This window comes from Eulemur rufifrons, chromosome 2, assembly GCF_041146395.1.
Source record: "Eulemur rufifrons isolate Redbay chromosome 2, OSU_ERuf_1, whole genome shotgun sequence".
Taxonomy (NCBI): Eukaryota; Metazoa; Chordata; class Mammalia; order Primates; family Lemuridae; genus Eulemur; species Eulemur rufifrons.
This window is the reverse complement of record NC_090984.1, coordinates 11753486-11781393: the sequence shown is the minus strand read 5'-3', so window position 1 is coordinate 11781393 and position 27908 is coordinate 11753486. Positions and strand designations below refer to the sequence as shown.

Here is a 27908-nt window from a genome sequence, read left to right as displayed (position 1 = left end):
GCCCCTCCTCCCCACCCGGAGTTCCTGCCTGGATAGGGGCAGGAAAGGGAGGCTCCATCTGGCCTGAGGCCCCGGGTGGGCCTCCTGTTGTAAGCACAAAGATTGGGAACCGGCTCTGTGTGCTCATCCAGTCATTCAACAAACACTCATGGAGCGGCTGCAGGGTACAGGACACATATCTGAGCTATGACCACACAGAGCTGGGATGAGAGATGCTCAGGGTGCTTAGGGGCCTACAGGAGGCTCCTGACCCAGCTTGAGGGGTGGCAGCGGGGATCTGGGACAGCTTCCCTGGAGGGGAGACGTGGAAGCTAGGACCCAGCAGTGAGGAGGAGCTGGCTGAACAGAGAAGACCCCGGTGGTGGTGGGTGTGGGAGACACAGCACATGCAAGGGCGGCGACACAAGAGTGGGCACCCAGGCCTTCCGGAGAGGGAGAAACTGAGGCCAAGGGGTGGGCAGGCTGAGCCATGTCTTCAGGGCAGTGGAAGCCCGGGCTCAGTCATTCAGTTTGAAGACGCTTCCTTAGCAGGCGCATGGCACATGGGGCCCAGCAAAGAAACTAAGACAGGGAGGCGGTTATGGTGGCCGTTCGGGTGGGTGAGGACAGGACTCAGCCCAGGGTGGCAGTGGCAGCAGAGGACACCCCAGAAAGGAGGTACAGGGAGGCCCAGGAGTCGAGAATTTCAAGATGGGGGGATTGTTGCGCCAAAAGCTACTTCCATGCTGGCTGAACAGGTGCCATGGATGCCGGGAGGAGGGGCTCTGTGCGTGTGTGTGTGTGTGTGTGTGTGTGTGCGTGTGTGTTACTCCGTGCCTCGGTTTCCCCTTTTGCAAACGGAATGCACCTTTTATGCAAGCCCTTAAGTGGTGGGTCCTTGTGGCCCAGTGGAAGTCAGATGTGCCCCCCGCATCTTGGGCCTCAAGAGGGAGTGACATGTGTGGACGGCAGGGGTGTCAGTGTGACCCTCCCCCCATTTACGGGCAGGTTCGAGATTGAAATTGAACCCATCTTTGGGATCTTGGCCCTGTACGACGTGCGGGAGAAAAAGAAGGTAGGACCCCCTTTGTTCTCTTTCTTCCCCCATCCTCTCCCTCCTTGCTGGGGGCTGTGGGCTTCCCGGAGGTGGTTGCCCAGCTGCCTCTGGTGTCCCCAGATCTCAGAGAACTTCTACTTCGACTTGAACTCGGACTCCATGAAGGGGCTGCTTCGGGCCCACAGCACCCACCCCGCCATCTCTACCCTAGCCCGCTCTGCCATCTTCTCTGTGACCTACCCCTCACCCGACATCTTCCTGGTCATCAAGGTACCTGCTGGGGCTGGGCAAGAGGGTGGTCATGGTGAGTGCCATAGGTTCAGTTCCTGCCGTCATGGAATGAGACAGACGTGTCACCAAGAACGGTGATCGGGGCTGTCGTAGGGGAGAAATTACCGAGGGCTTCCACGGAGAGGTGACAGCTGAGCTAAGATCCACAGGGAGAAAGGCTGTCCCCATGCAACAGCCCCGGCGGGGGCGGGGGGGGGGGAGGAGGGCAGGAAGCGAGCGAGATGCTTTGGGAAGTTCTCAGACAGATGAAGGACCTCGCTGGCACGCTCATTTGGGATTTTCTGTTTCCGGGAGTGAGGTCAAATTTCCCTTTCCAAAACCTTCAGTTAGGTTACAACGATGAAATGAACGGAGGGACGGAGGGCCCACAGGCAGGGCTTGCTCATGGTCGCACTTCACAGGGGTTCCCTCCTTTAGTCCCCACAGCAGGCCCTGAGGTGGGGGTTGCCATGGTGCCCATTTTCCAGATGGGGAAACTGAGGCTCAGAGCTGGTAGGGAACCTGCCCAGGGTCCCAGAGTCCCTGAGTGGTCAGGATTGAAGTCCAGGCCTCGTGTCCCAGAGCCATGCGAGGAGGGGCTTCTGTGTACACTAATAAAGGAAGATATAAGTGCAGGGAAAATACCACCAGCTAAATGTGGGCTTGGGGTTTGGGGGTGGGGTAGCCTTCGGGCAGACCAAGTGCTAGCACTTGATCCCAAGGACAGTGGGAGCCATAGGAGGTGTTGGAGCAAAAGCCTTCACAGGATGGGAGTATCTGGGGGTCCGGGGGGCTGGGTGGGAGATCAGGAGGGGAGGGGGGTCCCGGCAACACCTCACTGGGCCCGCCTGCCCCGTAGCTGGAGAAGGTCCTGCAGCAAGGGGACATCAGCGAGTGCTGCGAGCCCTACATGGTGATGAAGGAGGTGGACACAGCCAAAGTAAGCGTTGGGAGGGGTGGCCCGAAGGCAGGGCAGATGCTGGCCACAGCAGGCCTGGGGCCCTGAGCTGGTGGTGGGGCGGGGGTCTCCCCGCAGAACAAAGAGAAGTTAGAGAAGCTGCGCCTGGCAGCCGAGCAGTTCTGCACCCGGCTGGGCCGCTACCGTATGCCCTTCGCCTGGACGGCCGTGCACTTGGCCAACATCGTGAGCAGCGCCGGGCAGCTGGACCGGGACTCGGACTCCGAGGGCGGTGAGGAGGCGGGGCTGCTGGGTGGGGCTGCTGGGCCAGGGGCGGGGCTGCAGGGCCATTGGGCGGGGCGGCTGGGCCCGGGGTGGGGTTACTGGGTGGGGCTGCCGGGCCAGGGGCGGGGCTATGGGGCGGGGCTGATGGCTCCAGGGTGGAGCTAGGGGTGGGGTCAGGAACAGGGCGAGGAGGCGCGCCCTCTGCTGGCCGCACTCGGTACTGAACCTGAGCCTCCGTTGTCTGTGTCACCTCTGTGCCCCTCTGTATCTGTCACTGTCTGCCCTAGAGCGCCGGCCCACCTGGACAGACCGCCGCCGTCGGGGTCCCCAGGACCGGGCGAGCAGCGGGGATGATGCCTGCAGCTTCTCTGGCTTCCGCCCGGCCACGCTAACTGTCACAAACTTCTTTAAGCAGGTGTGTATCCCGGCGTAGGGGTTTAGGGGGAGGGGTGGCCAGGGATTCCCCCACTTGCCTGTGGCCGCATCAGCTGTGGGGACCCCCAGCCCCTCGGCCCTGGCTCATGGAGTGGGTGTCATGCAGGAAGCCGAACGGCTCAGTGACGAGGACCTCTTCAAATTCCTGGCTGACATGAGGCGCCCGTCGTCCCTGCTGCGGCGCCTGCGGCCTGTGACCGGTGCGTGGCATACCCCGTAAACAAGAGACCTCACTCTCACGTAGTCACTCGGCAACCCTACGCTCAGCACCGACTGTGCCAGGCACTCAGGGATGACGGTGACAAACAAAGCCCTGACCTCGGGGGCTGGACCTTCTAATGGGGGCCATAGACAAGAAACAGAATAAATAAGACAGATAGTGGGTCAGATGGGGGGTGTGGCGGGGGAGGGGGAGGGGGATCCTGAGAGTAGAGCTGATGAACCGTGAGGGTCAGCGACAGGAGAGTTGAGGGCGACTTCTGGCCTTGACGCTTGAAGGACAGAGCCCCCGGCGGGCACTGTGGGGGAGTCAGTGCCCGACTCTGCAGCCTGGGGGGTCCTGGCCAGGAGGCACCCAGGCAGGTGCAAACTGGCTCCTCCCTGCCCAGCCCAGCTAAAGATCGACATATCTCCGGCTCCCGAAAATCCCCACTTCTGCCTCTCCCCTGAGCTGCTGCACATCAAGCCCTACCCAGACCCCAGGGCGCGGCCCACAAAGGAGATTTTGGAGTTCCCTGCCCGCGAAGTCTACGCCCCCCACACCAGCTATAGGTATGGCCACCGGGGCCCAGCGGGGTGCTTGACTGGGGGGCATGCAGGCATCCTGCCAGGGGAGGTCCCCCTTGCTCGCAGATACACAGACACCCAGCGTGCGATGCCGCTGCTCTGATTTAATGGAGGGTGTTCAGGCGTGAAGGGGTACATGTCTTTATGTCCTTGCTCCACGCCTCCCCAGCGGGGCCACATCCTCTGCCTTTGCCCCGCCTGCTTCTCTCTCTGCGCTGTGCCTGGAAGTGGGGCCCGGCCCCCTGACCGTCCCCAATGGACAGGCAGCTCCTCTCTGCGCGGGGGACCTCACGGGGCCTGGAAGTGTCCCTTGCATGACTGGTCCTGAGTTCCATGCAGGCAGGTTCAAGCTGGGAGTGCCGCTGTGTGGAGTCTGGGGAGGAGATGAGGCTTAGTCAAGGTGAGGGGGTCCCTTCCAGCTGCCCTGTGTGTCCCCCAACCCCGTATCCAGCTGCCCTGCGTGCCAGCCCCCTGCCCGGCTCACCTCTCCTGGATCTTTCGTAGCCGGTGCTGCTGCGCTGCCATCTCCCGCCTCTGCCGCTGCACGTGGCCCATGAGGGCCCACACGATGTGGCTCTGCTTGTCAGCATGAGCCTGTGGGGTCAAAATGGAAACCTCAGCTGGGGTCGTCTCGCCTCCCATCCCCTGATCCTGCCCAGAGACCCCTATTGCATCTGCATGACCTGGCAAATCACTAACACTCTCCAACCTCAGTTTTCTCATCTGTAAAATGGGTATAAAACAGGACTCACTTAATGGGTTTGTTATGATCTTTGTATAAATTATTAAAGGGCCTAGAGCAGTGCTGGGTACTTACGGGACACTCAAGAAATGTTACCAGGCCGGGCGCGGTGGCTCACGCCTGTAATCCTAGCACTCTGGGAGGCCGAGGTGGGCGGATCGTTTGAGCTCAGGAGTTCGAGACCAGCCTGAGCAAGAGCGAGACCCCATCTCTACTAAAAATAGAAAGAAATTAAGGCCGGGCGCGGTGGCTCACGCCTGTAATCCTAGCACTCTGGGAGGCCGAGGCGGGTGGATCGCTCAAGGTCAGGAGTTCGAGACCAGCCTGAGCAAGAGCGAGACCCCGTCTCTACTAAAAATAGAAAGAAATTATATAGACAACTAAAAATATATATATAGAAAAATTAGCCGGGCATAGTGGCGCATGCCTGTAGTCCCAGCTACTCGGGAGGCTGAGGCAGGAGGATCGCTTGAGCCCAGGAGTTTGAGGTTGCTGTGAGCTAGGCTGACGCCACGGCACTCACTCTAGCCTGGGCAACAAAGTGAGACTCTGTCTCAAAAAAAAAAAAAAAAAAGAAAGAAATTATATGGACAGCTAAAAATATATATAGAAAAAATTAGCTGGGCATAGTGGTGCATGCCTGTAGTCCCAGCTACTCGGGAGGCTGAGGCAGGAGGATCACTTGAGCCCAGGAGTTTGAGGTTGCTGTGAGCTAGGCTGACGCCACGGCACTCACTCTAGCCCGAGCAACAGAGTGAGACTCTGTCTCCAAAAAAAAAAAAAAAAGAAATGTTACCAGTTACTCTAATAGTGAGCATTTATTGAGCGCCTATTGGGTACCCTCCCCCATGCTGAGTATTTTATCTGCATTGAGTACTTGGCTCTGCTCTGAGGTATCAGTTGTTGGCCTTATTTGCAAATGGGGAAACTGAGGCGCATACAGGGACATGGGTTTTGCCCAGGGTCCCCCAGATGGGAGATTGGCCTGGGAAGTCTCCGGGATTCAAGGTTCAGAAGCAAGTTCTGGCTGGGAGTCAGGGTCTCAACCCCCCAGGGCTGGGAGTCTCTTACCTTTAAGGCCTCAAATTCTTGACGGGCATGGCCCAGCCCGGCACCCCTCAGCTGGACTTCTAGCTGTCGCACATTGTCCCACAGCACCTGCTGTTCCTGGGCCACCTCCCCCAACACCTGGGCCGTGGCCTCTGCGTGCAGCTGTAGAACGTCCTCCTCCATCTGCTCAGTAGATGGCGGGTCGTTAGTAGGATGACCAAGTCGTCTTTGGGTGCCCAGAACTTGCCTGGTTCTAGCACAGAAAGTCTTGTATCCCAGTTACCCTCACTCAGTCCAGGCACACCAGGATGGGTGATGAGTGTAGACATGAACTCCCCTTCAGACTCCTACCCACCCCACAGCGTCCCAGCTGCAGTGCCCACCTGTGTCTCCAACAGGCTTGCTCGGAGTTCCTGGGCTACATCCCGGCCCCGGCTGATATCCTGCCCTAGGAGTCCCAGGGTGTCGCCATAGAGGCCCAGGTTGCGCCCAGCGTCTGTCAGCCGTGCCTCCGTGGTCCTGTACACGCCATTGAGGGCCTGGCTCAGCTGCAGGGTCCCATGGAAGAGGAGGGTCAGCTCCTCGTGCTTTGCGGGCTCCAGGCCGCCCGCAGGGGCTGCGGGGGCAGGCCGGGCCACAGTTGCCAGGGCCCACAGCAGGCACAGAGCAAGCACTGGCATGGTGTGTAGCCACAGTGCCACCACGGATACCTTTTATGCCCCTACATCCCCATTAACCCCTGGTCAATCGTTAACCAGCCACCTGGGTGCCCCGTGTTGTGCAAGGACCCAGCAGTGGTGCGACAGTTGCATCAGGCGAACGTCCGGCCGAGCCACGCTGGGATCACACTGCCTGGGGCTCAGGGCCAGGCGTGGCAGGGGGCACAGGGAAAGGATGAGCCTAGGACCCCGTGGGGGTGTCCCCACCTGTGAACGGGTGTGACGGCAATGTTGGTATTAACAGCGAGGCTTTTATGAGCACTGATGGTTTGCCCAGAGCTGTTCCAGCTGACCATCGTGCGAGGTCCTGCTCTCGTGCCCTTCCCACCTGCCTGCAGTGCAGGGGCCTTTGTTGGCCCGGTCAGTAGCTGGGGGGGCAGATGCAGGTGGCAGAGACCCTCCTAAAGCCACACAGCCTGACTCCAGGACCCACAAATGCCCCAGATCAATGCTAACTGTGACTTTGCTCCCTGGATAACTGTGGGCAAGTGATTCAGTTTCCCTGCCCGTAAAATGGGGGTGGTGTTAGTCCTGTCTTTTGGGCTGCCTGTGAGAAGTAAATGAGTTACTTCACGCTGAGTGCTCAGAATGGAGCCCAGCACACAGTAGGTCCCGTGTGTTTGGTGCAATTATTGTCATCGTTATTTCTCATCGTTAGTAGAGTTACTAATGCAAATGCTCAGCTAGATGGCCTGACAGCCCCATTATACAGATAGGGAAACTGAGGCCCAGAAGAAGGTTGGGGCTTGCACAGAGTTGCCCCCGGGGGAGGGAGGCAGGACTCTGACCCCCACCCCTACCTTTGGACTCTGACCTTAGTTTCCCCACCTGAGAGACAGGCCACATTACTCGAGTGACTTCTCCTTGGGGGAAGGGCAGGCAGTCAGGCCACTTGGGCCACTTTGGAACTCTGACCCTGAGTGTCCATCTGTTCCCTGCTCTCTCCCTTACTATGCCCCATTAGTGCCCCCAAAGCCCCTCTGTGTCCCCACTCTGTGCCAGTCTGTCCTCACCCCTACCTGGTGCCCATAATACCTCTCACCCAGCCCTCAGTGCCCCAGCCTCGCGACCCTCTCTTCCCCCAAATGGTCTGTGTCCCCAGCCGGCCTCATTGCTGCAGCCCAGCTGCTTGTGTGCGCCCACAGGGCCCGTGTCCCTCAGACCCCCGCCCTGCCCCGCAGGAACCTGCTCTACGTGTACCCGCACAGCCTCAACTTCAGCAGCCGCCAGGGCTCCGTGCGCAACCTCGCCGTGCGGATACAGTACATGGCGGGCGAGGACCCCAGCCAGGCCCTGCCGGTCAGTGGCGTTTTCCCGGGGAGGCGGGGTGGGACGTCTGCGGCGGGCCCCTCACGTGCACACTCCCTCAGGTCATCTTCGGCAAGTCCAGCTGCAGCGAGTTCACCCGCGAGGCCTTCACACCCGTGGTCTACCACAACAAGTGCGTGGGGGGGCGGGGCGCGTAAGGACCCTGGGGACACTGATGGGTGTCAGGATAGCAGAGTGCGGGGAGATGGCCCTTATGCCTACATGGGACAGCAAGAAGGGAGGTGAAGGCTCTTGGGGTGCCAATGGGGTAACTGGAAGCAGAGAGCAGGGACAGTGGGGTCCGGCAGTACTGGGGGACCGGCGTGGCAGACGCTATGGGCAGACAAGGGGGAGCCCAGCCCCCGGCAGATCCCCCAGCTGGTCCCGCCAGGTCCCCCGAGTTCTACGAGGAGTTCAAGCTGCGTCTTCCAGCCTGTGTGAGCGAGAACCATCACCTGCTGTTCACCTTCTACCACGTCAGCTGCCAGCCCCGGCCGGGCACGGCCCTGGAGACGCCCGTGGGCTTCACTGTGAGCCGCCCCCTCCCCGCCACTCCCTGAGCCCTCCTTGTCCCCCGGCCTGGCCGCAGACCTGACCCCCAGCCTCTCCCCAGTGGATCCCGCTGCTACAGCACGGCCGCCTGAGGACCGGCCCCTTCTGCCTCCCCGTGTCCGTGGACCAGCCGCCACCCAGCTACTCCGTGCTCACACCAGATGTATGTCCCCCGCAAGCGCTCCCAAGTCACCTGCCTTCCTTACTGCCAACGCCCCGGGGAGCCTCGTCCTCTACTGGTGCCTCCGGGGCCTCACGTCCCCCCATGAAGCTATTTCCTGACTCAATGAATATCCACCCTATGTCCCCATTCCCTGTCCCCCCCTTAGCCTGTGGGTTTCCACCCCGCCCAGGAGTCCCCCTTAGTCCATTGGGACTGGGCTGGGGGCGGGATTCCCAGCTGCTCCCCTAGGCTGGGCCACACTGAGGCCACAGTGTCGCAATGGCTGGGGCTCCCAGGTGGCTTGATTAGTGGGGGTTCAGCCAGTGCCCAGCGGGTGCCTCCTTCCTGCAGGTGGCACTGCCAGGCATGCGCTGGGTGGACGGTCACAAGGGCGTGTTCAGCGTGGAGCTCACTGCAGTGTCCTCTGTGCACCCCCAGGTACAGGCCCCTGCCCTGCCCCCCTCCTGTCTGCCCTAGGATTGGGCAACAGTTGTCACCGGCCAGGGATGTCTGGCCTCAGGCCGTGGACGTGACTTTGGTCAGCGGGGCTGGGCGCCCGGGGAAGCTGCTGACTCAGGCAGGGGTGGCTTCAATACCCCGGGGCCTTCCCCATGTCCCCACCCAGGACCTGCACCTGGATAAGTTCTTCACGCTGGTGCACGTCCTGGAGGAGGGGGCCTTCCCATTCCGGCTCAAGGACACCGTCCTGAGCGAGGGCACCGTGGAACAGGAGCTGAGGGCCAGCCTCGCGTCCCTGCGCCTGGCCAGCCCCGAGCCCCTTGTGGCCTTCTCCCACCACGTCCTGGACAAGCTCGTGCGTCTGGTCGTGCGGCCCCCAATCATCAGCAGCCAGATTGGTGAGCGAGTGTGGCCTCAGGCCTCAGTTTCCCCATCTGGAAGATGGCGCCTCAGTCCCCTGGTCCTAAGTGACCTTGGATAGCCCAGTTATCTCCCTAGCCTCAGTTTTGCCATCTGAAAAATGGCCCCTAGTCCTCTGCGCCCAGAGCAAGTCCCCTATGTTCCCATGATGGTCACATGACCCCGTGGGTCCTGATACCTCTTTTTTTGGAAAGTGGGTGGGGAGGTAAGAGGCGCTGGGCCCTGGAACTTGACCTCTGCTCTGCCCGACAGTGAACCTGGGCCGTGGGGCCTTTGAAGCAATGGCCCATGTAGTCAGCCTTGTCCACCGGAGCCTGGAGACCGCCCAGGACGCGCGTGGTCACTGCCTGCAGCTGGCGGCCTATGTCCACTACGCCTTTCGCCTACCTGGCACTGAGCCCAGCCTCCCAGGTGGTGAGTGTTGGTGGAAAACCCTGGGAGACAGAAGATATCTCGGAGACCAGCGTCCCAGGCAGTGAGAACAGTGAGGACTCAAGCTTTGGTTGGTTTGGGCGACTTGCAAGAGAGAGAATGTCTTGCCCACTTTTGCCCAATCCCAAGGCACATGGTCTCTGGTGATCATTCAGCCAGTCAGCAAGCATCTTCTGTCGCTTGGAGCAGAGCCTGAGCTGCCTGGGTTTGAATCCTGGCTCTGTCACCTGCAATCTCTATGGGCCTGGGCAAGTGACTTCACTTCTCTGAGCCTGTTTTCCCTTTTATAAAACAGGGACAATAATAATACCTGCCTCATGGGGCACTGGTAACAGTTAATGATACGGCAGTCCGTGCAAAATGCTTAGCACATTGTGAGCACTCAGTAAAGGTGGATTTTTTTTTTCTTATGCCAAATAATTAATGATAACACCAACCCCTGTGTGCCAGGCATTATTCTCAGTTTTTCAGTCCCCCCTCTATGAGGCAGCCGCCATTGTGCCCATTTTATAGATGGGAACTTAGAGGCTCAGAGAGGGAAAGTGACTTTGCCAAGGACAGCCATCTAGGAAAGGACTAGGGGTCTTCACGGCAGGTGGACAGGGGGCTGTTCCTGTTCCCTCCATTCCCAGGGGCCACTCCAGTGACAGTGCAGGCTGCCACCCTGGCCCGTGGCTCTGGTCGCCCTGCAAGCCTCTACCTGGCCCGTTCCAAGAGCATCAGCAGCAGCAACCCTGACCTAGCTGTGGCCCCCGGCTCCGTGGATGATGAGGTTTCCCGTATCCTGGCCAGCAAGGTAGGGTGACGGGGCCACTGGGACTGCCAGCCTCAGTGGCCGTGGCTGCCGGGCGGCGGGTAAAGAATCTCACTGTCAGTGGAGATGGGGAACAACAGCAACCACAGCACGGAGGAAGGCTTAACTCTGGGCAGCGGGGCTGGGCTGTCGCAGGTTGGGGACTGCACTGGGCTCTGTGCCCCATGACCAAGGATGGGTGGCAGAGCTTGGTCTGGTTGAATAAAGAGCAGCATATACATAGTATACGCCTGTACACATCCACCCACACACATACGTTTACAGGTGCGTATACACACATACCCCATACACCTATGTACATGGTGCCTATACACACGTACCCCATGCACCTATGTACACAGTGCATATACACACGCACCCCAGGCACATACCTACATGGGTGCGTATAACACGAATCCCATGCACACACCTACACGGTGCATATACACACGCACCCCAGGCACATACCTACACGGGTGTGCATACACATGTACCCCATGCACCTATGTACATACCTAGGTCCACATACCTGTGTATATGCTTGCACCCCATGCACCTACATACATGGGTGTGTATACACGTATACCCCACGCACCTGTGTACACGTGCACGTTCTCCAGCGTTGCGTGTGGGTGCACATGTGGGCACATGGATGGCCCAGGGCAGTGTCGCTTGGTGTTTCATGCTGCTTTCCTTGCCCTACGTCGGGGAGGCCACCAGTTACCCGTGTATCTCCAGGGCATCGATCGCTCACACTCCTGGGTGAATTCTGCTTACGCTCCGGGAGGCAGCAAGGCTGTGCTGCGGCGGGCGCCCCCTTATTGCGGGGCCGACCCCAGACAGGTGCCCTCCCTACCCGCCCCTGCACGAGTGTGACGCCCACCTCAGCATGAGCTCCTGCCACCTTCCTGGCTGCCCACCGACTAACCTAGGGGTGCTGCCTGCAGACCCCTCCTGCCTTTGCTTGGGGCTGGGGCATCACTGGGTCATCTTAACCAGCCTTTTGCTGCCACATGGGCCACAGGCTCAGACAGAGACAGAAGGCATGGGGTGGTATGCAAATAGCATGCAAATGATATGCAGATCTGCCCACCCATCACCTCACTGCCCTGCATGGCCTAGTCCCCTCCCTTTAATCCACCTGTTCAAAGGACTCTCAACTGTCCCCTTGGCATAGCCAACCTGAATGTTGTCAAGGGGGTGGAACTGAATCTCGGGGCCCCCCATCCCATTTCAGACAAAGAACTCCCCTTGCCCTCTTCCCAGGTGCCTGGTGTGGGGAGGGCTTTGCCTCCAGACAGACCGGGGTTCAGGTCTTAGCTCTGCTGCCCCAAGCAATTGGCTACATGGCCCTGAGTCTCAGTTTCCTCACTTGTAAGATGAAGATATTGCTCCAAATTTTCAGATCTAGTAAGGAATTGAAGCAGACTGCTCAGCACAGCGGTCCTGACGCTGTGTTCCAGTTAGGGCTGAGGACATCATGGGCGGGATGTTGTTGGGAAGAATAGCTCCTTGGCCCAGACTCCCCTGAGCTCCAGTTAGTCGGGGAAATACACACAGATCAAACAAACGCACGAGTGTGCAATGGCATGATTTGAAAATGCCAGGAGGGAAGTGAACAGCAGCGGGGCACCAGCCTCCCTCTGGGTGATCTGGGGGTGACGTCTTTGTTAGGACCTGACGGGCAAGATGATGGCAGCCAGGAAAGGGAAGTCTGTGTTCTTGGCCCCTGCCCAACCCTGCCCCTGGCACTTTGAACAGGGCTTGCCTCAACATCTTAATTTCCTGAGAGGTCAGCTGTGCCTTGGAGAGCAGGTAGGAGGTTAGGAGGTGACAGCTTGGTTTGAGAGTGACATTCCAGGCAGCAAGTGGCACCTTGCTACATGCCAAGGATCCAGGGTGTGATGGGGACCGGGGGAACTGGAGGGGCCATGAGTGTCAAGGCAGGTCCCGCGGGCTGGGCCAACTCTACCCCCAGACTTCCTGTCCCTGCCAGCCTCCTCACCTCCTGACCAGCAAAGGAGGAGGCAAGAGTGGAGCTTGAGTCCCCCTGTACCCAATTCACAGATGGAAACAGTGAGGCCCAGTGAAGCCCCAAGCCAGGCTGGGGCAGGGCCAGGCCTGGCCCCTGGGGCTGTCTCAGTTGCTTCATCTCTCATGAGATGTCACCTCCTCTGTCCTTGTCTTCCTGCCTCTTTTTTCTCCTCCCCTCTCCTCTAACCCACTTTGTCTGTACCCCCTCTGGCCACACACACTCTTGGCATCTACACTGATTTCATCTCCTCCACTTTCACCCCACCCCCCTCTCACCCATTTGCAAACCTTTGTTTAAGCTCCATCCACGCTCCCCTCCCTCCCGCCTGTTGTGGTCACATGCTTTGTCACCTCCTCCCTGCATCTTCATTGTCACTCTCACCTCCTCCATCATATTCTTCTCTGCCCACACCCGTATACCTTGATCTTAAGTCACTGGCTCTTTCCAGCTACTCTCCCATCGGTCCCTGCCTCCCCTGCCCTGTCCACTCCCACAGCACCTTGGCCCGCCGACCCATCTCTCATCCCACCTGTCCCCACCGCCCTGTGCTCATCCACGTGGAAGCATCTCTTTCTCTGTATTCACACCGACCCACCTCTCTTCCCCTATCTGTGTCCCCATGGACACGTCTTTCCTCTGCCCATGTCACCACTGCCTCAACCACACTAACCCTCTCCTTGCCATCGCATCCCATCATAGGCCACCGACCGCAACTCTGGCCGAGCCTCCTCCTACCTCGAGGGCTCCTCCTCGGCCCCGCCAGCCACCCAGCCAAGACCCACTATGCAGAAGGTAGTGGGGGGAGGGGTCGGTGACTCAGTTTCTGCCCCAGGCCCCAGCAAAGGGGCCCAGAGCTCAGCAGGGTCCAAGAGCCCAAGGAAGGGGCACATCGACTCTTCTTGTCCCCTCTCCTCCTGCATGGCCCCCTGCTGCGCTGAGCCCTCCCCTGGCATGCCCACCAGCGGCGGGGGTGGGAGGGAGTGGCGCCTGGCCCCTGTGACCGCTGCCTGTGTCCCCAGCTGCTTCACGAGGAGCTGGCACTGCAGTGGGTGGTCAGCAGCAGTGCTGTGCGCGAGGCGGTCCTCCAGCATGCCTGGTTCTTCTTCCAGCTCATGGTGAGACCCCCCCCCCACAGCAAGAGACCCCCAGGGGAGACCCTCCTCAGGGAGAGAAGCCCCCTGAGAACATACCTGAGACCGCTGAGGAATGGCCCCAAGCAACCCCCCCACAGAGAGATGAGAGGTTCTTAAGGGGGGTCTCCCTGGAGAGGCTGTACCTGGAACCTCCCTTCGCAGACCGAGGACGCCCCCCCTTCCCCATGAGACTGTTAGAGAAAGAGACCATTGAGAGACCCCTGCCCAGAGACATTCCTCTCTCCTCCAAGAACTATCCCCAGATGGAGAGGGAAACCCCCCAAAAAAAACTCCTAAAGAAATGCCTTGAATGGCCCCTTCCTGAAACCTGCTGGCTACATCCCTTGTGGCTCTTGGATGGGCTTTCAAGCCCCAGCCCCGGCTCCCCCAAACCCAGTTCCTCAAGCCCCACCCTCTGTCCCACCCACAGACCTGCTTAAGCCCCTCCCACACCACGCCCCCTTTGCCTTCCCATTCACACGGCCTAGGACTCACACAGGCTCCACCCATGGCCTTCAAGCCCCACCTACACGCCACAAGCCCTACCCACATCACCCTCCGGTCCCGCCCTCAGTTTACAGCTGCAGAGCTCAAGTTTATCTTAAGCCTACCTACTTTGCTGCTAAAGCCCCGCCCCTTTCATTAAGTCCACCTCACCCACAGCCCCACAAGCCCCACCCACAGCCCTCTGGCCCCACCCACAGGTGAAGAGTATGGCTCTGCACCTGCTTCTCAGCCAGCGGCTGGACACGCCCCGCAAGCTGCGCTTCCCTGGGCGCTTCTTGGATGACATTGCAGCCTTGGTAGGCTCTGTGGGCCTAGAGGTCACCACCCGTGTCCACAAGGTAAGAGATGCAGGGAGTGCACGGGGGGAGTGGCCTGAGGGAGGACAGAGAGCCAGCCAGCCAGGCAGGGGTGACAATTCTGCCCAGTGCCTTCTGGCTGCCAGACCAGGAATCCAGTTTGCTGGATGGGTCTGTTCATTCATCATCTGTTTCTTGAGCACCTAAAGTATATACAGCCCTGAGCTGGGTGTAGCCACACAGCAGTAAACAAAACAGACCAAAATCCTTGCCCTCGTGGAGCTGACTTCTAGGGGGAGACGTGAAGAAAGTGAGGGAATAGTCCAGGCAATGCCTGGGGAAGAACATTCCAGGCAGAGGGGACAGCAAATGCAAAGGCCCTGAGGCAGGACTGTGCCTGGGCTGTTGGGAGGGCAGTGAGGAGGGGAGTGTGGCTGGATTGCAGTGAATGAGGGGGCATGGGGGTTGGTGAGAGCAGCGAGGTGACAGGGCAGATCCATTAGCCCTTAGCACAGTTCAAGTATACAGAAAATGTTTAATAAATGAATGGTGATGTTTTGAGACCCTGACAACTGTCCAGGTCCTAGAACACCAATTCCAATGCCCACAGGGGCTAAACATGCAACAATAATCCCAATAATCCCAATCCCAAATATCCCAATAACCAACCCAGTTGGTATTAATGTAATCTCCATTTTACTGATGGGGAAACTGAGGCAGAGAAAGATTGAGTAGCTTAACCAGGTACCACTAGACTAGGAAAGGATAGAATAAGGATTCGAATCTGACCCCACCAGTCCCAGAGCCCATGCTCTCAATACCGGCTTCGGTCAGGAGAGTGGGGCTTACGGTGGACCAGAGAGCAGAAGCAACCCCATCTAACAGGGGTAACCATTGCTCAGTCCAGCGACAGAAACCCTGCAGGAACGTGGCTCTGCTGTGGCCAGATTGTCTGGTTTTGAAAGAGAAACAGGACTTCTGGATTTGATGAGAACTTTCCAGACTTTTGAAACACCGTTCTGGCCCAAGCCAGCCCTTGCACAATCCCGTGCAACCTCTGAGCTGGTCTCGAAGGTCTTGATCGTGTCACACTAGAGCTTTTCCAAGGGCTGACAATCCCAGGGGCTGACCACTTTCAGAAAGGGCTGCAGGGAAGAACAATGAATGACCCTGAAAAGCAGCATCGTTGCAGCTGATGGGGGGCTCAGTGACAGGTCACAGCAGTTTCATTCATTCTCTTGACACTTATTGAGCCCTGATTGCATAGGGCTCCGTGCACAAAGGAGACCCAGTTGCTGCTGCCCTGTGGACTCTGAAGCTGACTTGCCAGCCACATCGTATATCTCAGGGCCTTTGCACTGACTGTTCCCTCTACCCAGAATGCCTTTCATCTCTTGGTTCCTTCTCATCCTTCCGACTTCTCTGGAGGCATTACCCCATTCTATTGTCTTCAAAGCAGATAGAACGATCTGGAATTCTTGTTTATGGTCTGTCTCCCCCACACGTGAGACCGTGAGTTGGACAAGCAGCAGGGACCACGTCTGTCTCAGTCACAGGGCTTGGCACATAATAGATGCTCAGTATGTCCTTGTTGATTGATTGCTGAGGGTGTATCATTTAGGGCAGAGGCTAATTCTTTTGAATACGATCACAAGTGATTTAAATAACCAAAGTTTATTTCTGAGGTTCCAGGGGTTTCACAGTGTGTGCCCAGCCCCTGTGGTTCTGTGGCACCGGCCACATCAAGCATCGACTCGCTTTGCCGTCTACGAGGCCGCCTCACTTCCCCTCAAACCCCATTGGCCAGAATATGGTCACATGATGCTGCTCGGCCGCAAGGGACGCTGGAAAATGTAGTCTCTTGCTAGCTCTAAGCTCTGGACAGAGAGGGGGAGGATTTTGCAGAAAGTGAGCGGCCGTCTCTGCCACAGGGTGTTAGGGAGCGTGGGGAGGGCAACCAGGAAGGCCCAGGGACAAAGCTCTGGGGCAGTGAGGCAGCTCCTGGAGGTGGCAGGTGGCCTTGCTCCTGCAGGGACTCAGGCAGATGGAGTTGGGATGGGTGTGGGCTGACAGCCCCTGTGCCCCCAGGACATGGAGCTGGCCGAGCGCCTCAACGCCAGCCTGGCCTTCTTCCTCAGCGACCTGCTGTCCCTGGCTGACCGCGGCTTCGTCTTCAGCCTGGTCCGGGCCCACTACAAGCAGGTAGGGGTGGGCGAGGCGATGACGTGGCGGGGGCGGTGGACGGGGCAATGCTGACGTCACCGCTGACCACCCCTCCCCCGCAGGTGGCCACGCGACTGCAGTCGTCCCCCAACCCCGCCGCCCTCCTGACTCTGCGCATGGAATTCACCCGCATCCTGTGCAGCCATGAGCACTACGTGACCCTCAACCTCCCCTGCTGCCCGCTGTCGCCGCCGGCCTCCCCCTCCCCCTCCGTATCCTCCACCACCTCCCAGGTGGGCTGGCCTCACTTCTGCCTCCTCTCCTTAACCTGTGGCCTCTCACCTTCACCCCATCTCCTGTGGTTCCCTCCTATCTGTCCCTTTCATGGTGGGCCACTGCCTAGGCGGGCTGACCCCTTCCACCTGACTCTTTACCTCTGACCCATACTTCTCAGCAATTTCCCAGGAGTAACTTCTGATTTCTCACCCCTCAATCCTAATTCCCAGGCCAGCATCATCTCATCTGCTGTTTGTCAGTCCTCTGACTTTTGACCCCATTCCCTGTTTACCTCACAGAGGGGTTAACCCCAGCCTTTCACCTCACGCCTTTAGCCTCATGCCCACTGTTACCTCCAGATGAATTATCCAAATCTCTTATCTTTGGCATTCAGCACCATGATTTCTGTCTCCTCCAAGATGGCTTTAATGGTGACCTGTCACCCCTGACCCTTGACCCTGAGCATCCCCGATTTTTCCCCCAACACCCTCTGCAGAGCTCCACCTTCTCCAGCCAGGCCCCGGACCCCAAAGTGACCAGCATGTTCGAGCTGAGCGGGCCATTCCGGCAGCAGCACTTCCTGGCAGGGCTCCTGCTGACGGAGCTGGCGCTGGCCCTCGATCCCGAAGCTGAGGGGTGAGCACAGATCAGGGCAGGGGGGACGGTCCAGGAGCCATGTCCACTCTGTCCTGAGCACCCACCCTGCTACCCCACAGGGCCTCCGTGTTGCACAAGAAGGCCATCAGTGCTGTGCACAGCCTGCTCTGCAGTCATGACACTGACTCCCGCTACACCGAGGCCACCGTGAAGGCTCGTGTGGCTGAGCTGTACCTGCCACTGCTGTCACTTGCACGGGACACACTGCCACGGCTGCATGACTTTGCTGGTCAGCGGGCCTGGGAAGGGTGGGGTCACATGATCCAGGGGCTTAGTCACACAGGGCACAGTCAAGGGTATGGGGATGGGTGTTAGGATCAGCAGAGCAGGTTCAAGTTCTGCCACAGAGCACTAGTTGCCATAACTTCTCTGAGCCTCAGGTTTCTCATCTGTAAAATGGGAACAGTAATAGCACCAACTACTATCAGCCCACAATAAATGGGTGATGTTATTGTACCATTTATTACTTTCTAAGGAGAGAAAATGTGAGGAGTGGAAAGTGAGAAACATCCAGAAGAGAAGATGGTTAGAGCCCTGTGTTCATTCAGTCACCTGTTTATTAAACAAACATATATTGACAGTGTTGAGGGACAGTATAATATAGTGGTTGGAAGCACAGAGTGGGGTTTGTGGGGCAGTCAGTTTGGGGATATTCTCAGCCACTGTCTCTTGAATTTTTTTTCTGCCTCATTTTCGCTCCTCTCTCCTGGGACTCCAATTACACGTACGTTAGTCCTTTTGATCGTGGCACATGTCTGTTATGCACTGTTCTGGTTTTTTCCATTCTTTTTGCTTCAGTTAGGAAATTTTCCATTCACCTGTCTTTCAGTTCACTAATTACGTCTCCTGTTGTTTTCAGTCTCCAATCAACCCCATCCATTGAGTTCTTAATTTCTAATATTGTATTTTTCAGTTGTAAAATGTCCATTTGATTTTTTGGGGTAGATCCCAGTTTTCCATTTTGAAATTGTCTATTTTGGAGGGCCCATTTTTACCCATCTTTTCCTCTGACTTTGATTTTAAAGTCCTTGTCTGCTGACTTCAACATTTGGTCATCTGTGTGTCTGCTTCTATTGTCTCTTTTCTCTCTTATCCATCACATCATCCTTTCTCATCACGTCTTGTAATTTTTTATTATATTTTGGATATTATAAAAAGAATTATAAGGCTAAAACAGTGTTCATTTTTCTCAGCGAAAGGATAATAGGCTGATTACCTCAGTCAGGAATTAAGATAGACTGGATTGAGCAAGAGCTGTAGTTAGATTCAATCTGGTTTTTGTTTTAAGAGTCTGTAAGGCAAGATCTGTTTTGTTGGCAGCTCCTCTGCCTGGTGAGACTTTTGCAGCAAGGGGATGAGGGTTACTTTTTTAAGATCATAGACTTAGGAACCAGACTGCTAAGGTTAAAATACTAGCTGTACCATTTACCTGCTGTGTGACCCTGGGCCAGTAACTTACCCTCTCTGTACCTCAGTTTCCTCATCCATAATGTGGGAATAATGGAAGTAGTTACCTTTGTGGGGTTGTTTTGATGGTTAAGACTGAAATTTTTTTTTTTTTTAAACAGAGTCTCTCTCTGTCGCCCGAGCTAGAGTGCAGTGGCATCATCATAGCTCACTGCAGCCTCAAAGTCCTGGGCTCAAGCAAGCCTCCTGCCTCAGCCTCCCGAGTAGCTGGGACTACAGGCGATACCACCACGCCTGGCTAATTTTTCTCTTTGTAGAGACAGGGTCTCGCTCTTGCTCAGGCAGGTCTCGAACTCCTGACCTCAAGTGATCCTCCCACCTCGGCCTCCCAGAGTGCTGGGATTACAGGCGTGAGCCACTGCGCCTGGCCAAGAGTGAATATTTTTGAAGTGCCTAGAATAGCACCTGGAACATAGGCAATGTCATATAAGTGCTCATCGATGCTTTAATAATAGCATCAGTAGTATTATTATCGTCATTGTCATGTTCCTCATTGTCATCTTTCCTGTTATTAGTGTTGTGGGCCGGGCCATATTGAGCACATAGCAGTGGTCACATCATACATAGTTTGGGCTTTTGTGGAGCTTATAAACCGTTGTGCTATTAATGTATCTAATTAAAAGTACAATAAGGAAGTTCCGGGAGTTGATGCCCAGAGACCCCAACCTGGCCTGGGGGTGGTGTGAGGAAAGGCTTCTGAGACTTGAGATGGGACAGCACTTACTGAGGTCTCATTCTCCTCTGCCCTGTCTGTCCCCCCAGAGGGCCCAGGTCAGCGGTCAAGACTGGCCTCGATGCTTGACTCAGACATAGACGGTGAAGGGGACTTTGGAGGTACCATCAACCCCTCAGTGGCCATGGCCATTGCTGGTGGCCCCCTGGCCCCCGGCTCTCGGGCCAGCATCTCCCAGGGGCCCCCAACGGTGAGTCCGAGGCTCGTCCTTATAGACATCATCCAACTGGGTGACAGGAGTTATATAACGAGATACAAGTTGGCTAATACTCATCTCCGCTGATGCGGAGAAAGAGAAAATTAACTTTGTCCCCTCTCTGGCCCCAGGCTTCTCGCTCGGGCTGTCCCCTCTCTGCGGAGCCAAGTCGGACCTTGCTGGCGTGCGTGCTGTGGGTACTGAAAAACGCAGAGCCAGCCCTCCTGCAGCGCTGGGCTGCTGACCTGGCCCTCCCGCAGCTGGGACGTCTCTTGGACTTGCTGTACCTCTGCCTGGCGGCCTTTGAGTACAAGGTGCAAGGCGGGTGGCAGGTGGTGGCCGCGGAAGAGACAGGCGCAATGTGTCTCGGGGTGTGGCAGGCCGTCTTTGTGCAGTGGACACTGCGGGGCCGGGTGACGGGGCCAGGGCTGGACCGTTTCTGCGCTGAGCCTTCCTGGGTAGAATCTGGAAGGCGCTGAGAGTTGAGAGGGGCAAACCGTGCCTTCGAGGACAGGGTCCTGAAAGTGCGACAGGATGTGGGCAAGAGGGACCGCGCCAGCCCAGGTCCCACCAACAGGAACAGAATTCACCTTGAACCCTAGTTTTCTGCCCTCCCAGGGGAAGAAGGCCTTTGAGCGCATCAACAGTCTCACGTTCAAAAAGTCACTGGATATGAAGGCGCGGCTAGAGGAAGCCATCTTGGGCACCATCGGGGCCCGACAAGAAATGGTTCGACGGAGCCGTGGTGAGTGGGCGATGTGTCCCCATCCCCATCAGCTGCTCCCAGTCTGTGGCCAAGGGACCCCATGAGGGGGACCCATGCGTACCCTCTGTCCGGCTCACTTTTCCCAGAGAGAAGTCCACATGTCACTGCCATCCCCGTAGGCCTCTCTGTCCCCATCTGTCACTCGTCTGTCACCTGCATGCAGCCACCTGGCAGCCTTCCGCTTCACCCGGGTCCTTACAGGTGACCCCAGTTGGGGATCTTCATGCCTGTGTGTTTCTCCTCCCGCTCATGCATGGCCTTCTGTTTTCACGCCTCTGTGAACACGCGTGTGCTTGTGCATCTCAGAGCGGAGCCCATTTGGGCACCAGGAGAACGTCCGCTGGCGGAAGAGCGTCACACACTGGAGACAGACCTCAGACCGCGTGGACAAGTGAGTGTGAGCGGAAGGGGGTTCGCTGTGTTCAGACCAGTTTCTAGGGAGCCGGTGTGCCCTGGGATGCCAAGGACAGGAGAGAGCTCAGCTGGGGCGTGGGGATGTGGCCCCAAGGGGCCCCACCCCCACCCAAGGCCTCCTTTATCCTCCAGGACCAAGGATGAAGTGGAACATGAGGCTTTGGTGGAGGGGAACCTGGCAACCGAGGCGAGCCTGGTGGTTCTAGACACACTGGAGATCATCGTGCAGGTATGGCGTGATCCAGCATCTTCCCCGTCCTCTCACTGCACCGCAGTGCCTTGTGATCTCTGACTCCATGATCCTTCTCCTTCCCCGTCCCTATAACCACGCCAGCCTCTAACACCTGGATTTCTGACCCCCTGTCCCCCACCCCCAGACGGTAATGCTGTCAGAGGCCCGGGAGAGCGTCTTGGGTGCAGTGCTGAAGGTCGTGTTGTACAGTCTGGGCAGTGCCCAGAGCGCCCTCTTCTTGCAGCACGGCCTGGCCACCCAGCGGGCCCTGGTGTCCAAGGTGAGCACCACTTGACAACTGTGATTCTTAGAATGATAATATTAGCTCATCGGTCAGGCACAGTGGCTCACGCCTGTAATCCCAGCACTTTGGGAGGCTGAAGCAGAAAGACTGCTTGATCCCAGGAGTTCAAGACCAGCCTGGACAATATAGCGAGACCCCGTCTCTACAAAACATTTTTAAAAATTAGCCAGGCACATGGTGGTGTATACCTACAGTCCCAGCTACTCAGGAGGCTGAGGCAGGAGGATCCCTTGAGCCCAGGAGTTCAAGGCTGCAGTGGGCTATGATTGCACCACTACACTCTAGCCTGGGTGACAAAGCGAGAGATTCTGTCTCTAAAAAAATAAAATAATAATAATAGTGATAGTAGCTCATTCATTGAGCACATAATGTGTGCTCAGCAACTCCATGGAGCAGAGACTATCTTGCTACAGTTTACAGAGGAAGGAAGTCAGGATCAGAGTGACCAAGTCACTTGCCCAAGGTCACACAGCAAGAGCTTTAACCCAAGTCTGACTGCAGAGCCAGCTGTGCTTGGCTAAAGGGGACAGAACACAGACAGGTGTCCCTGCCCGGGTCCCCACTCGGGACCTGCTGAGCCGGAACCAGGAGGGGCTGAACTGTGTCTGTTGGGGTCCTGGGGGCAAGTTCCCAGAGCTCCTGTTCGAGGAGGACACGGAGCTCTGCGCCGACCTGTGCCTGAGGCTCCTGCGACACTGTGGCAGCCGCATCAGCACCATCCGCACGCACGCCAGCGCCTCGCTCTACCTGCTCATGCGCCAGAACTTCGAGATTGGCCATGTGAGTGGGGCCGGCCGTGGTCCTCACAAGGCCTGTGGGGGTCTCGGTGCCACAGAGGGAGGGGGGCAGGGAGGGGGGAGGCCGTCACGGAGCGTCCTGGCAGAACGCGATGGCCACGGTGGCTTGGTGAACAGGCTCCCGTGTGAGGGTCTGGGGTCTGAAGCTAATGTGCCCGGTCTCCCTCCTCTTCCCCCCAGAACTTCGCCCGAGTGAAGATGCAGGTGACCATGTCACTTTCGTCCCTGGTGGGGACGACGCAGAACTTCAGCGAAGAGCACCTGCGCCGTTCACTCAAAACCATCCTCACCTACGCCGAGGAGGATGTGGGCCTGCGGGACAGCACCTTCGCCGAGCAGGTGACACCTGTTGGGCCCCCACCCCACCTCCCCTTGGTCACCCCAGTGCACCACCTCGGCCCTCTTCACCTCCCAGTGCCCTCACCGGCCCCGCCGCTCCCCGGCTCCAGGTCCAGGACCTGATGTTCAACTTGCACATGATCCTGACCGACACGGTGAAGATGAAGGAGCACCAGGAGGATCCCGAGATGCTCATTGACCTCATGTACAGGTACGCGGGCCAGGTGGCACCTTCGGCCACGCCCACTCACCCACAGGGGACAGGAGAGCAGGAGGTGAGAGGGACAGAGGCGTGGATGTCTGAGGAGGTGAGGAGGGAGCAGGTAAACACACAGTTGATAAGAACAGGTGAAGGGAACAGGTGAGGGTGGGACGGGTCGGCAGACATGTGAGCAGATAATTGAGGGGGACAGGTGGGCAGACAGGTGAGGGGGACAGGTGGGCAGACAGGTGAGGGGGACAGGTGGGCAGACAGGTGAGCAGGGCAGCAAGTGAGAAATGAGAAGAAGGGGAGGGACAGGAGAGGGGCTCGATGAGGGAGGAGACTGGGTAATGGAGGAAGAGGGGAGATTACGGACAGGTGAGGAGGCAGGTGAGTGGGAAGACAGGTAAAGGGTTGGACAGGCAGGGGAACGGGTAAAGGGATGGACAGGTAAGGACACCAGGTGAGGGGATGGACGTGTGGGGAGACAGGTGAGGGGCAGACAGATACGGGAGCAGGTGAGGGAACAGGGTACAGTGAGGACATAGGCTGGCCCGGGGGGTGACTGGTGAAGGGACGGACAAGTGAGAAGCGGTGGGAGGACCCGGTGAGTCCTCTCCCCTCATGCGCCCCCTCGCCGGGACACCAGAATAGCCCGGGGCTACCAGGGCTCCCCGGACCTGCGGCTGACGTGGCTGCAGAACATGGCGGGGAAGCACGCAGAGCTGGGCAACCACGCGGAGGCCGCCCAGTGCATGCTGCACGCCGCCGCCCTGGTGGCCGAGTACCTGGCCCTGCTGGAGGACCGCCGCCACCTGCCCGTGGGCTGCGTTTCCTTCCAGGTCAGGGGCCAGCGGGTGGCAGGCAGGGGCGGTGGCACTCATGGGGCTGGGACCGGGGTCTGACGCCACCTCTCCCACCCCAGAACATCTCATCCAACGTGCTGGAGGAGTCTGCCATCTCCGATGACATCCTGTCACCCGACGAGGAGGGCTTCTGTTCCGGGAAGCACTTCACCGAGCTGGGGCTGGTGGGGTTGCTGGAACAGGCGGCCACCTACTTCACCATGGTGAGGCCTTGGGGACTGGCTGCAGGGGGTGGGCTCAGCCAGGAAGGTGTCATCACTTCCACCACCTCAACCCTTCCAGGCTGGAGGTTTTTTTTTTTTTTTTGAGATAGAGTCTCGCTCTGTCACCCAGGCTAGAGTGCAGTGGCATCATCATAGCTCTCTACAGCCTCAAACTCCTGGGCTCAAGCGATCCTCCTGCCTCAGCCTCCCAAGTAGCTGGGACTACAGGTGCATGCCACCAAGCCTGGCTAATTCTTTAAATTTTCTTGTAGAGACAGGGTCTCGCTATGTTGCCCAGGCTGGTCTCAAACTCCTGGCCTCAAGCGATCCTCCTGCCCTAACCTCCCAAAGCACTAGGATTGCACGCATGATCCACCGTGTCCGGCCTGTTTTTTTTGTTGTTTTTTTTTTTTTTTAAAGATGGGGTCTGGCTCTTGCTCAGGCTAGTCTTGAACTCCTGGCCTCAAGCGATCCTCCCACCTCGGCCTCCCAAAATCCTGGGATTACAGGTGTGAGCCACTGCACCTGGCCTAAACTTTATTTTTTAGAGCAGTTTACAGTACATAGCAAAATGGAAAGTACAGAGAGTTCTCATACACCCCCAGCCCCCACATGTTCACAGCCTCCCCCAGGAACAACATCCCAAACCACGGTGGTACATTTGTTAGAGAAACAACATTGACCCATCCGTCATGCTCACTCGGCTTAGGGTTCACATTAGGGTACACCCTTGGGGTTGTTCATTCTATGGGTTTGGAAAAATGTGTAATGACATGTATCCAGCCTTATATAGTATCATACAGAATAGTTGCACTGCCCGAAACTTTGTCTGTTTTAATCTAAAAAAAAAAACAAAAAATGGAGAATCGGTTCACAGTTCACCTCCCCACCTTTTTTTTAAGACAGACTCTTACTCTATCGCCCAGGATAGAGTGCAGTGGTGTCATCATAGCTCACTGCAGCCTCAAACTCCTGGGCTCAAGCGATCCTCCTGCCTCAGCCTCCCGAGTAGCTGGGACTACAGTCTTGTACCACCATGCCTGGCTACTTTTTCTACTTTTTGTAGAGATGGGGTCTTGCTCTTGCTCAGGCTGGTCTTGAACTCCTGGCCTCAAGCAATCTTCCTGCCTGGGCCTCCCAGAGTTCCAGGACTACAGGCGTGAGCTACCACACCTACCCCTCCCCCACCTTTTTGAAATAAGGGTTTTATGCATTTCTTGACAGGTTGATGCCTAAACATTTGATTTTTACACTGTCATAAAGGGGTTTTCTCCTTTGGTTTGCTCATTTGCATAAAGGCAATTGATTGCTTCCGCATTTGACTTGTCGGTAGGCTGGGACCAAGGGGTGTTCTGGTGTGTGGGGGGCTGGTTGTGTCCCCATGTTGTCACTGCACCTGTTTCTCAGTTCCTCACGTTGGGGAACTGGTAGTTTCATCTGGGGGACTTGTCAGATTCAAGGTCAGGTGTTCTAGGGAGATTTCTTCTTCTGTGGTGATGTTATTGTCATTATTGTCCCTTTGCTGAAGTCTCAGGGACAAAAAAGCCTAAGGGGAAAAAGCCAGAGAGTGGACAAAGACCTTCTGATAGTCAGCAAATATCGCAGGGTGCCTCCCGTATGCCAGGCTTGATGCCTTGGTTAGGGGTGTGGGGCACCCACACGTGGCTGTTATTTCATGCCAGGAACAGCTGGGCGTGCAGGTCATGGACACTAGGTCCGATGGGCTGGCGTTTGGGTCCCGGCCCTTGGGAGCCCTTCGTGTCTCTGAGGCTCAGTTCCCCTCTGAGGAATGAAAAAAAAAAACAAAAAATAGTTTCCGCCATCAATGAGGAAACATGGGTAAGTGCAGATGGGCACAGCACCTGGGTTGTAGCAAACACTTGTTAAAAGTGGCCAGGCACAGTGGCTCAAGCCTGTAATCCCAGCACTTGGGGAGGCTGAGGCAGGAGGATCACTTGAGGCCAGGAGTTTGAGACCAGCCTGGGCAACATAGCAAGACCCCATCTCTACAAAAAGAAAACAAAATAGTGGTGAAGACCACAGAAGGATCTGTGCAGGCCCAGCGGGAAGGCTGGTGCCCCATCTGGGGTGGGGGTAGTCTGGGTGGGCTTCCTGGAGGAGGTGATGGAGGCTTGGCAGGAACACAGTGGGAACAGCAGAGGCAGGGCAGGCAGGAGCAATGGGGGATGGTGCTCCAGGCAGGAGGGAGGGTTTGGGGAATCCTCACTCCCACTGCCTCCCTCAGGGCGGGCTCTATGAGGCAGTGAATGAGGTCTATAAGAACCTCATCCCCATCCTGGAAGCCCACCGGGATTACAAGAAGCTGGCCGCGGTGCACGGCAAACTGCAGGAAGCCTTCACCAAGATCATGCACCAGGTGGGCCCCCAGGACCCCCGTCCCCAGACCCCGCCCCCCAACCCACCCCGTGGGCTCTGCTGACCTTGAATCTTCTCTCCTCCACAGAGCTCTGGCTGGGAGGTGAGTCAGCCTTTAGTGGCCACCTGCCTCTGGGACCCCCGGGAGGGCTGGCCAGCCGCGGCCAGTGACCACCAGGGGGCGCCAGAGGAGCACGGCGGCAGGGGCAGGGGCTGGGGCTCGGTGGACGATGACGCACCCTTGCCACATCCCCCCAGAGGCCCCCACCCCAGATCTCGAGGGCAGCTTGTGACTCACCCAGCTGGGAGCTCTCCAGAGACACCCCACCCCTCCCTAGGGCAGGGCTCGCTCGGGCACTTCAGGGGGAGGTGGGGTGTTCTCCCTCCCTCTCTCTGCCAGCCTCTGTCTCTCTGTGTCTCGTGGTCTGTCACCCTCCATCTCTCCCTGTCTCTGTCTCTCCCCGCCACCGAGTCTCTGCCCATCTTGCTATCTCTCTGTCTCTGTGTCTCCCCAGCTTCCCCCACGATCGATCTCCCGCTTCACGTGCCCCCTCCCCAATCCCGTCTCTTCCCTACTTGGGTCTATTTTTAGACATCTCCTAGTTTGGGGAGAGTTTTCTGGCCAAAGATGGCAGGAACCCAGAGTCCTGGCGGGCGGGTGAGCAGGCTGGGTGGGGACTGGGTGGGGCGGGCAGGTCCCCTCCCTCCCCGGGTCCCTGATCTCTGTCCCATGGAATGATTCTCATGGGGTAGCATCACCAGGACCCTAGGGGTTGGGGGCTCTGACCTCTGACCTCTCCCATGACTTTGTGTCCCTGTCCCCCCCAATTCCCCTCGGCCTCGCCATGTCCTCCCCACCCCACCGGGACCTGCCTTGGTGAGTGAACACAAAGCCACCCACCCGGTGGGGGGGTTGTGTCTGTGGGGCGGAGGGGGTTTCTTCTTCCAAACTTACGGCTGGAGGCAGCGGGAGGGAATGCCCTGGAACAAGGGAGCCAGAGCCTCTGTCCCAGAGCAAGAGAAAGCCATACCTTCCCTCGGTCGTTCAAGCATTTATTGGGCACCTGCTGTATACCCACCCGATCGTGTATACACTAGGGACATACCTATGAGCAGTACAGCCCCAGTCTTGATTTCATATTGGGATCCACGCCTTGATGTTCTCAGGGTCCCGTGCCTGTACCCATGACCCCAAGCTCTTGGGGTCCTCATGCCCCAGTCGCGATGTTCTCAGGGGTCTCCTTTGTCCACCTGTTGCCCATCCTCATCTCACCAGGATGTCTCTCCGCATCCTGTCCTGTGGGGCCCAAGGCCACCTATCTCTGAGGCAGGGAGACCCCCAGAGGGGGCCTCCCAGGCAACCACACCCCTCCTCACAGCCCCAGCGCATGTTCGGGACCTACTTCCGCGTGGGCTTCTACGGCACCCGCTTTGGCGACCTGGACGAGCAGGAGTTCGTGTACAAAGAGCCATCGATCACCAAGCTGGCAGAGATCTCACACCGGCTGGAGGCATGTCCCCAGGGTGGGGGTTGGGATGGGGCGCGGGGCTGCCCTGGGGCTGGAGTGAGGGCGGCGTGTGCCTGGGTGGCCCCGAGT

General features: G+C 57.7%; 2 protein-coding genes across 11 annotated transcripts in view; one reads left to right on the top strand and one right to left on the bottom strand.

Annotated features, from left to right (window-relative positions):
- DOCK6 (dedicator of cytokinesis 6) overlaps nucleotides 1–27908 on the top strand; it is a 43696-nt gene that overhangs the window by 13323 nt on the left and 2465 nt on the right. For 2 of the 10 annotated variants that reach the window (XM_069478673.1, XM_069478647.1), the window contains exons 8-43: nucleotides 988–1054; nucleotides 1157–1306; nucleotides 2166–2246; nucleotides 2343–2496; nucleotides 2777–2904; nucleotides 3031–3124; nucleotides 3533–3695; nucleotides 7403–7520; nucleotides 7592–7662; nucleotides 7921–8059; nucleotides 8143–8244; nucleotides 8596–8682; nucleotides 8870–9101; nucleotides 9376–9537; nucleotides 10188–10351; nucleotides 11087–11191; nucleotides 13403–13498; nucleotides 14221–14361; nucleotides 16408–16521; nucleotides 16605–16775; nucleotides 17255–17394; nucleotides 17475–17644; nucleotides 19645–19805; nucleotides 19943–20125; nucleotides 20430–20556; nucleotides 20884–20968; nucleotides 21124–21220; nucleotides 21369–21503; nucleotides 22155–22307; nucleotides 22505–22663; nucleotides 22774–22874; nucleotides 23515–23707; nucleotides 23791–23934; nucleotides 26180–26311; nucleotides 26399–26413; nucleotides 27696–27821. In XM_069478673.1, coding sequence (XP_069334774.1) covers nucleotides 988–1054; nucleotides 1157–1306; nucleotides 2166–2246; nucleotides 2343–2496; nucleotides 2777–2904; nucleotides 3031–3124; nucleotides 3533–3695; nucleotides 7403–7520; nucleotides 7592–7662; nucleotides 7921–8059; nucleotides 8143–8244; nucleotides 8596–8682; nucleotides 8870–9101; nucleotides 9376–9537; nucleotides 10188–10351; nucleotides 11087–11191; nucleotides 13403–13498; nucleotides 14221–14361; nucleotides 16408–16521; nucleotides 16605–16775; nucleotides 17255–17394; nucleotides 17475–17644; nucleotides 19645–19805; nucleotides 19943–20125; nucleotides 20430–20556; nucleotides 20884–20968; nucleotides 21124–21220; nucleotides 21369–21503; nucleotides 22155–22307; nucleotides 22505–22663; nucleotides 22774–22874; nucleotides 23515–23707; nucleotides 23791–23934; nucleotides 26180–26311; nucleotides 26399–26413; nucleotides 27696–27821 — 4660 coding nt within the window. Of the gene's footprint in view, nucleotides 1–987; nucleotides 1307–2165; nucleotides 2247–2342; nucleotides 2497–2776; nucleotides 2905–3030; nucleotides 3125–3532; nucleotides 3696–7402; nucleotides 7521–7591; nucleotides 7663–7920; nucleotides 8060–8142; nucleotides 8245–8595; nucleotides 8683–8869; nucleotides 9102–9375; nucleotides 9538–10187; nucleotides 10352–11086; nucleotides 11192–13082; nucleotides 13176–13402; nucleotides 13499–14220; nucleotides 14362–16407; nucleotides 16522–16604; nucleotides 16776–17254; nucleotides 17395–17474; nucleotides 17645–19644; nucleotides 19806–19942; nucleotides 20126–20429; nucleotides 20557–20883; nucleotides 20969–21123; nucleotides 21221–21368; nucleotides 21504–22154; nucleotides 22308–22504; nucleotides 22664–22773; nucleotides 23102–23138; nucleotides 23708–23790; nucleotides 23935–26179; nucleotides 26312–26398; nucleotides 26414–27695; nucleotides 27822–27908 lie in introns of those variants that run through there. The other 8 variants (XM_069478599.1, XM_069478606.1, XM_069478626.1 and 5 more) reach the window with 7 other exon arrangements.
- ANGPTL8 (angiopoietin like 8) lies at nucleotides 3814–6202 on the bottom strand. Its single transcript, XM_069478691.1, has 4 exons — nucleotides 5886–6202; nucleotides 5524–5685; nucleotides 4195–4304; nucleotides 3814–4083 (listed from the first exon to the last, which is right to left on the bottom strand). The coding sequence occupies exons 1-4, from the start codon at nucleotides 6180–6182 to the stop codon at nucleotides 4056–4058; spliced, it is 597 nt and encodes a 198-aa protein (XP_069334792.1). The 5' UTR covers nucleotides 6183–6202; the 3' UTR covers nucleotides 3814–4055.

Excerpts from the sequence above, each read along its gene's own strand:
- ANGPTL8 (XM_069478691.1), bottom strand. The coding sequence starts at position 6,182 with ATGCCAGTGCTTGCTCTGTGCCTGCTGTGGGCCCTGGCAACTGTGGCC. Across the intron at positions 5,686-5,885 it reads CAAGCCTGTTGGAGACACAG|ATGGAGGAGGACGTTCTACA; the intron begins GTGGGCACTGCA and ends TCTACTGAGCAG. Across the intron at positions 4,305-5,523 it reads AAGAATTTGAGGCCTTAAAG|GCTCATGCTGACAAGCAGAG; the intron begins GTAAGAGACTCC and ends TTGACCCCACAG.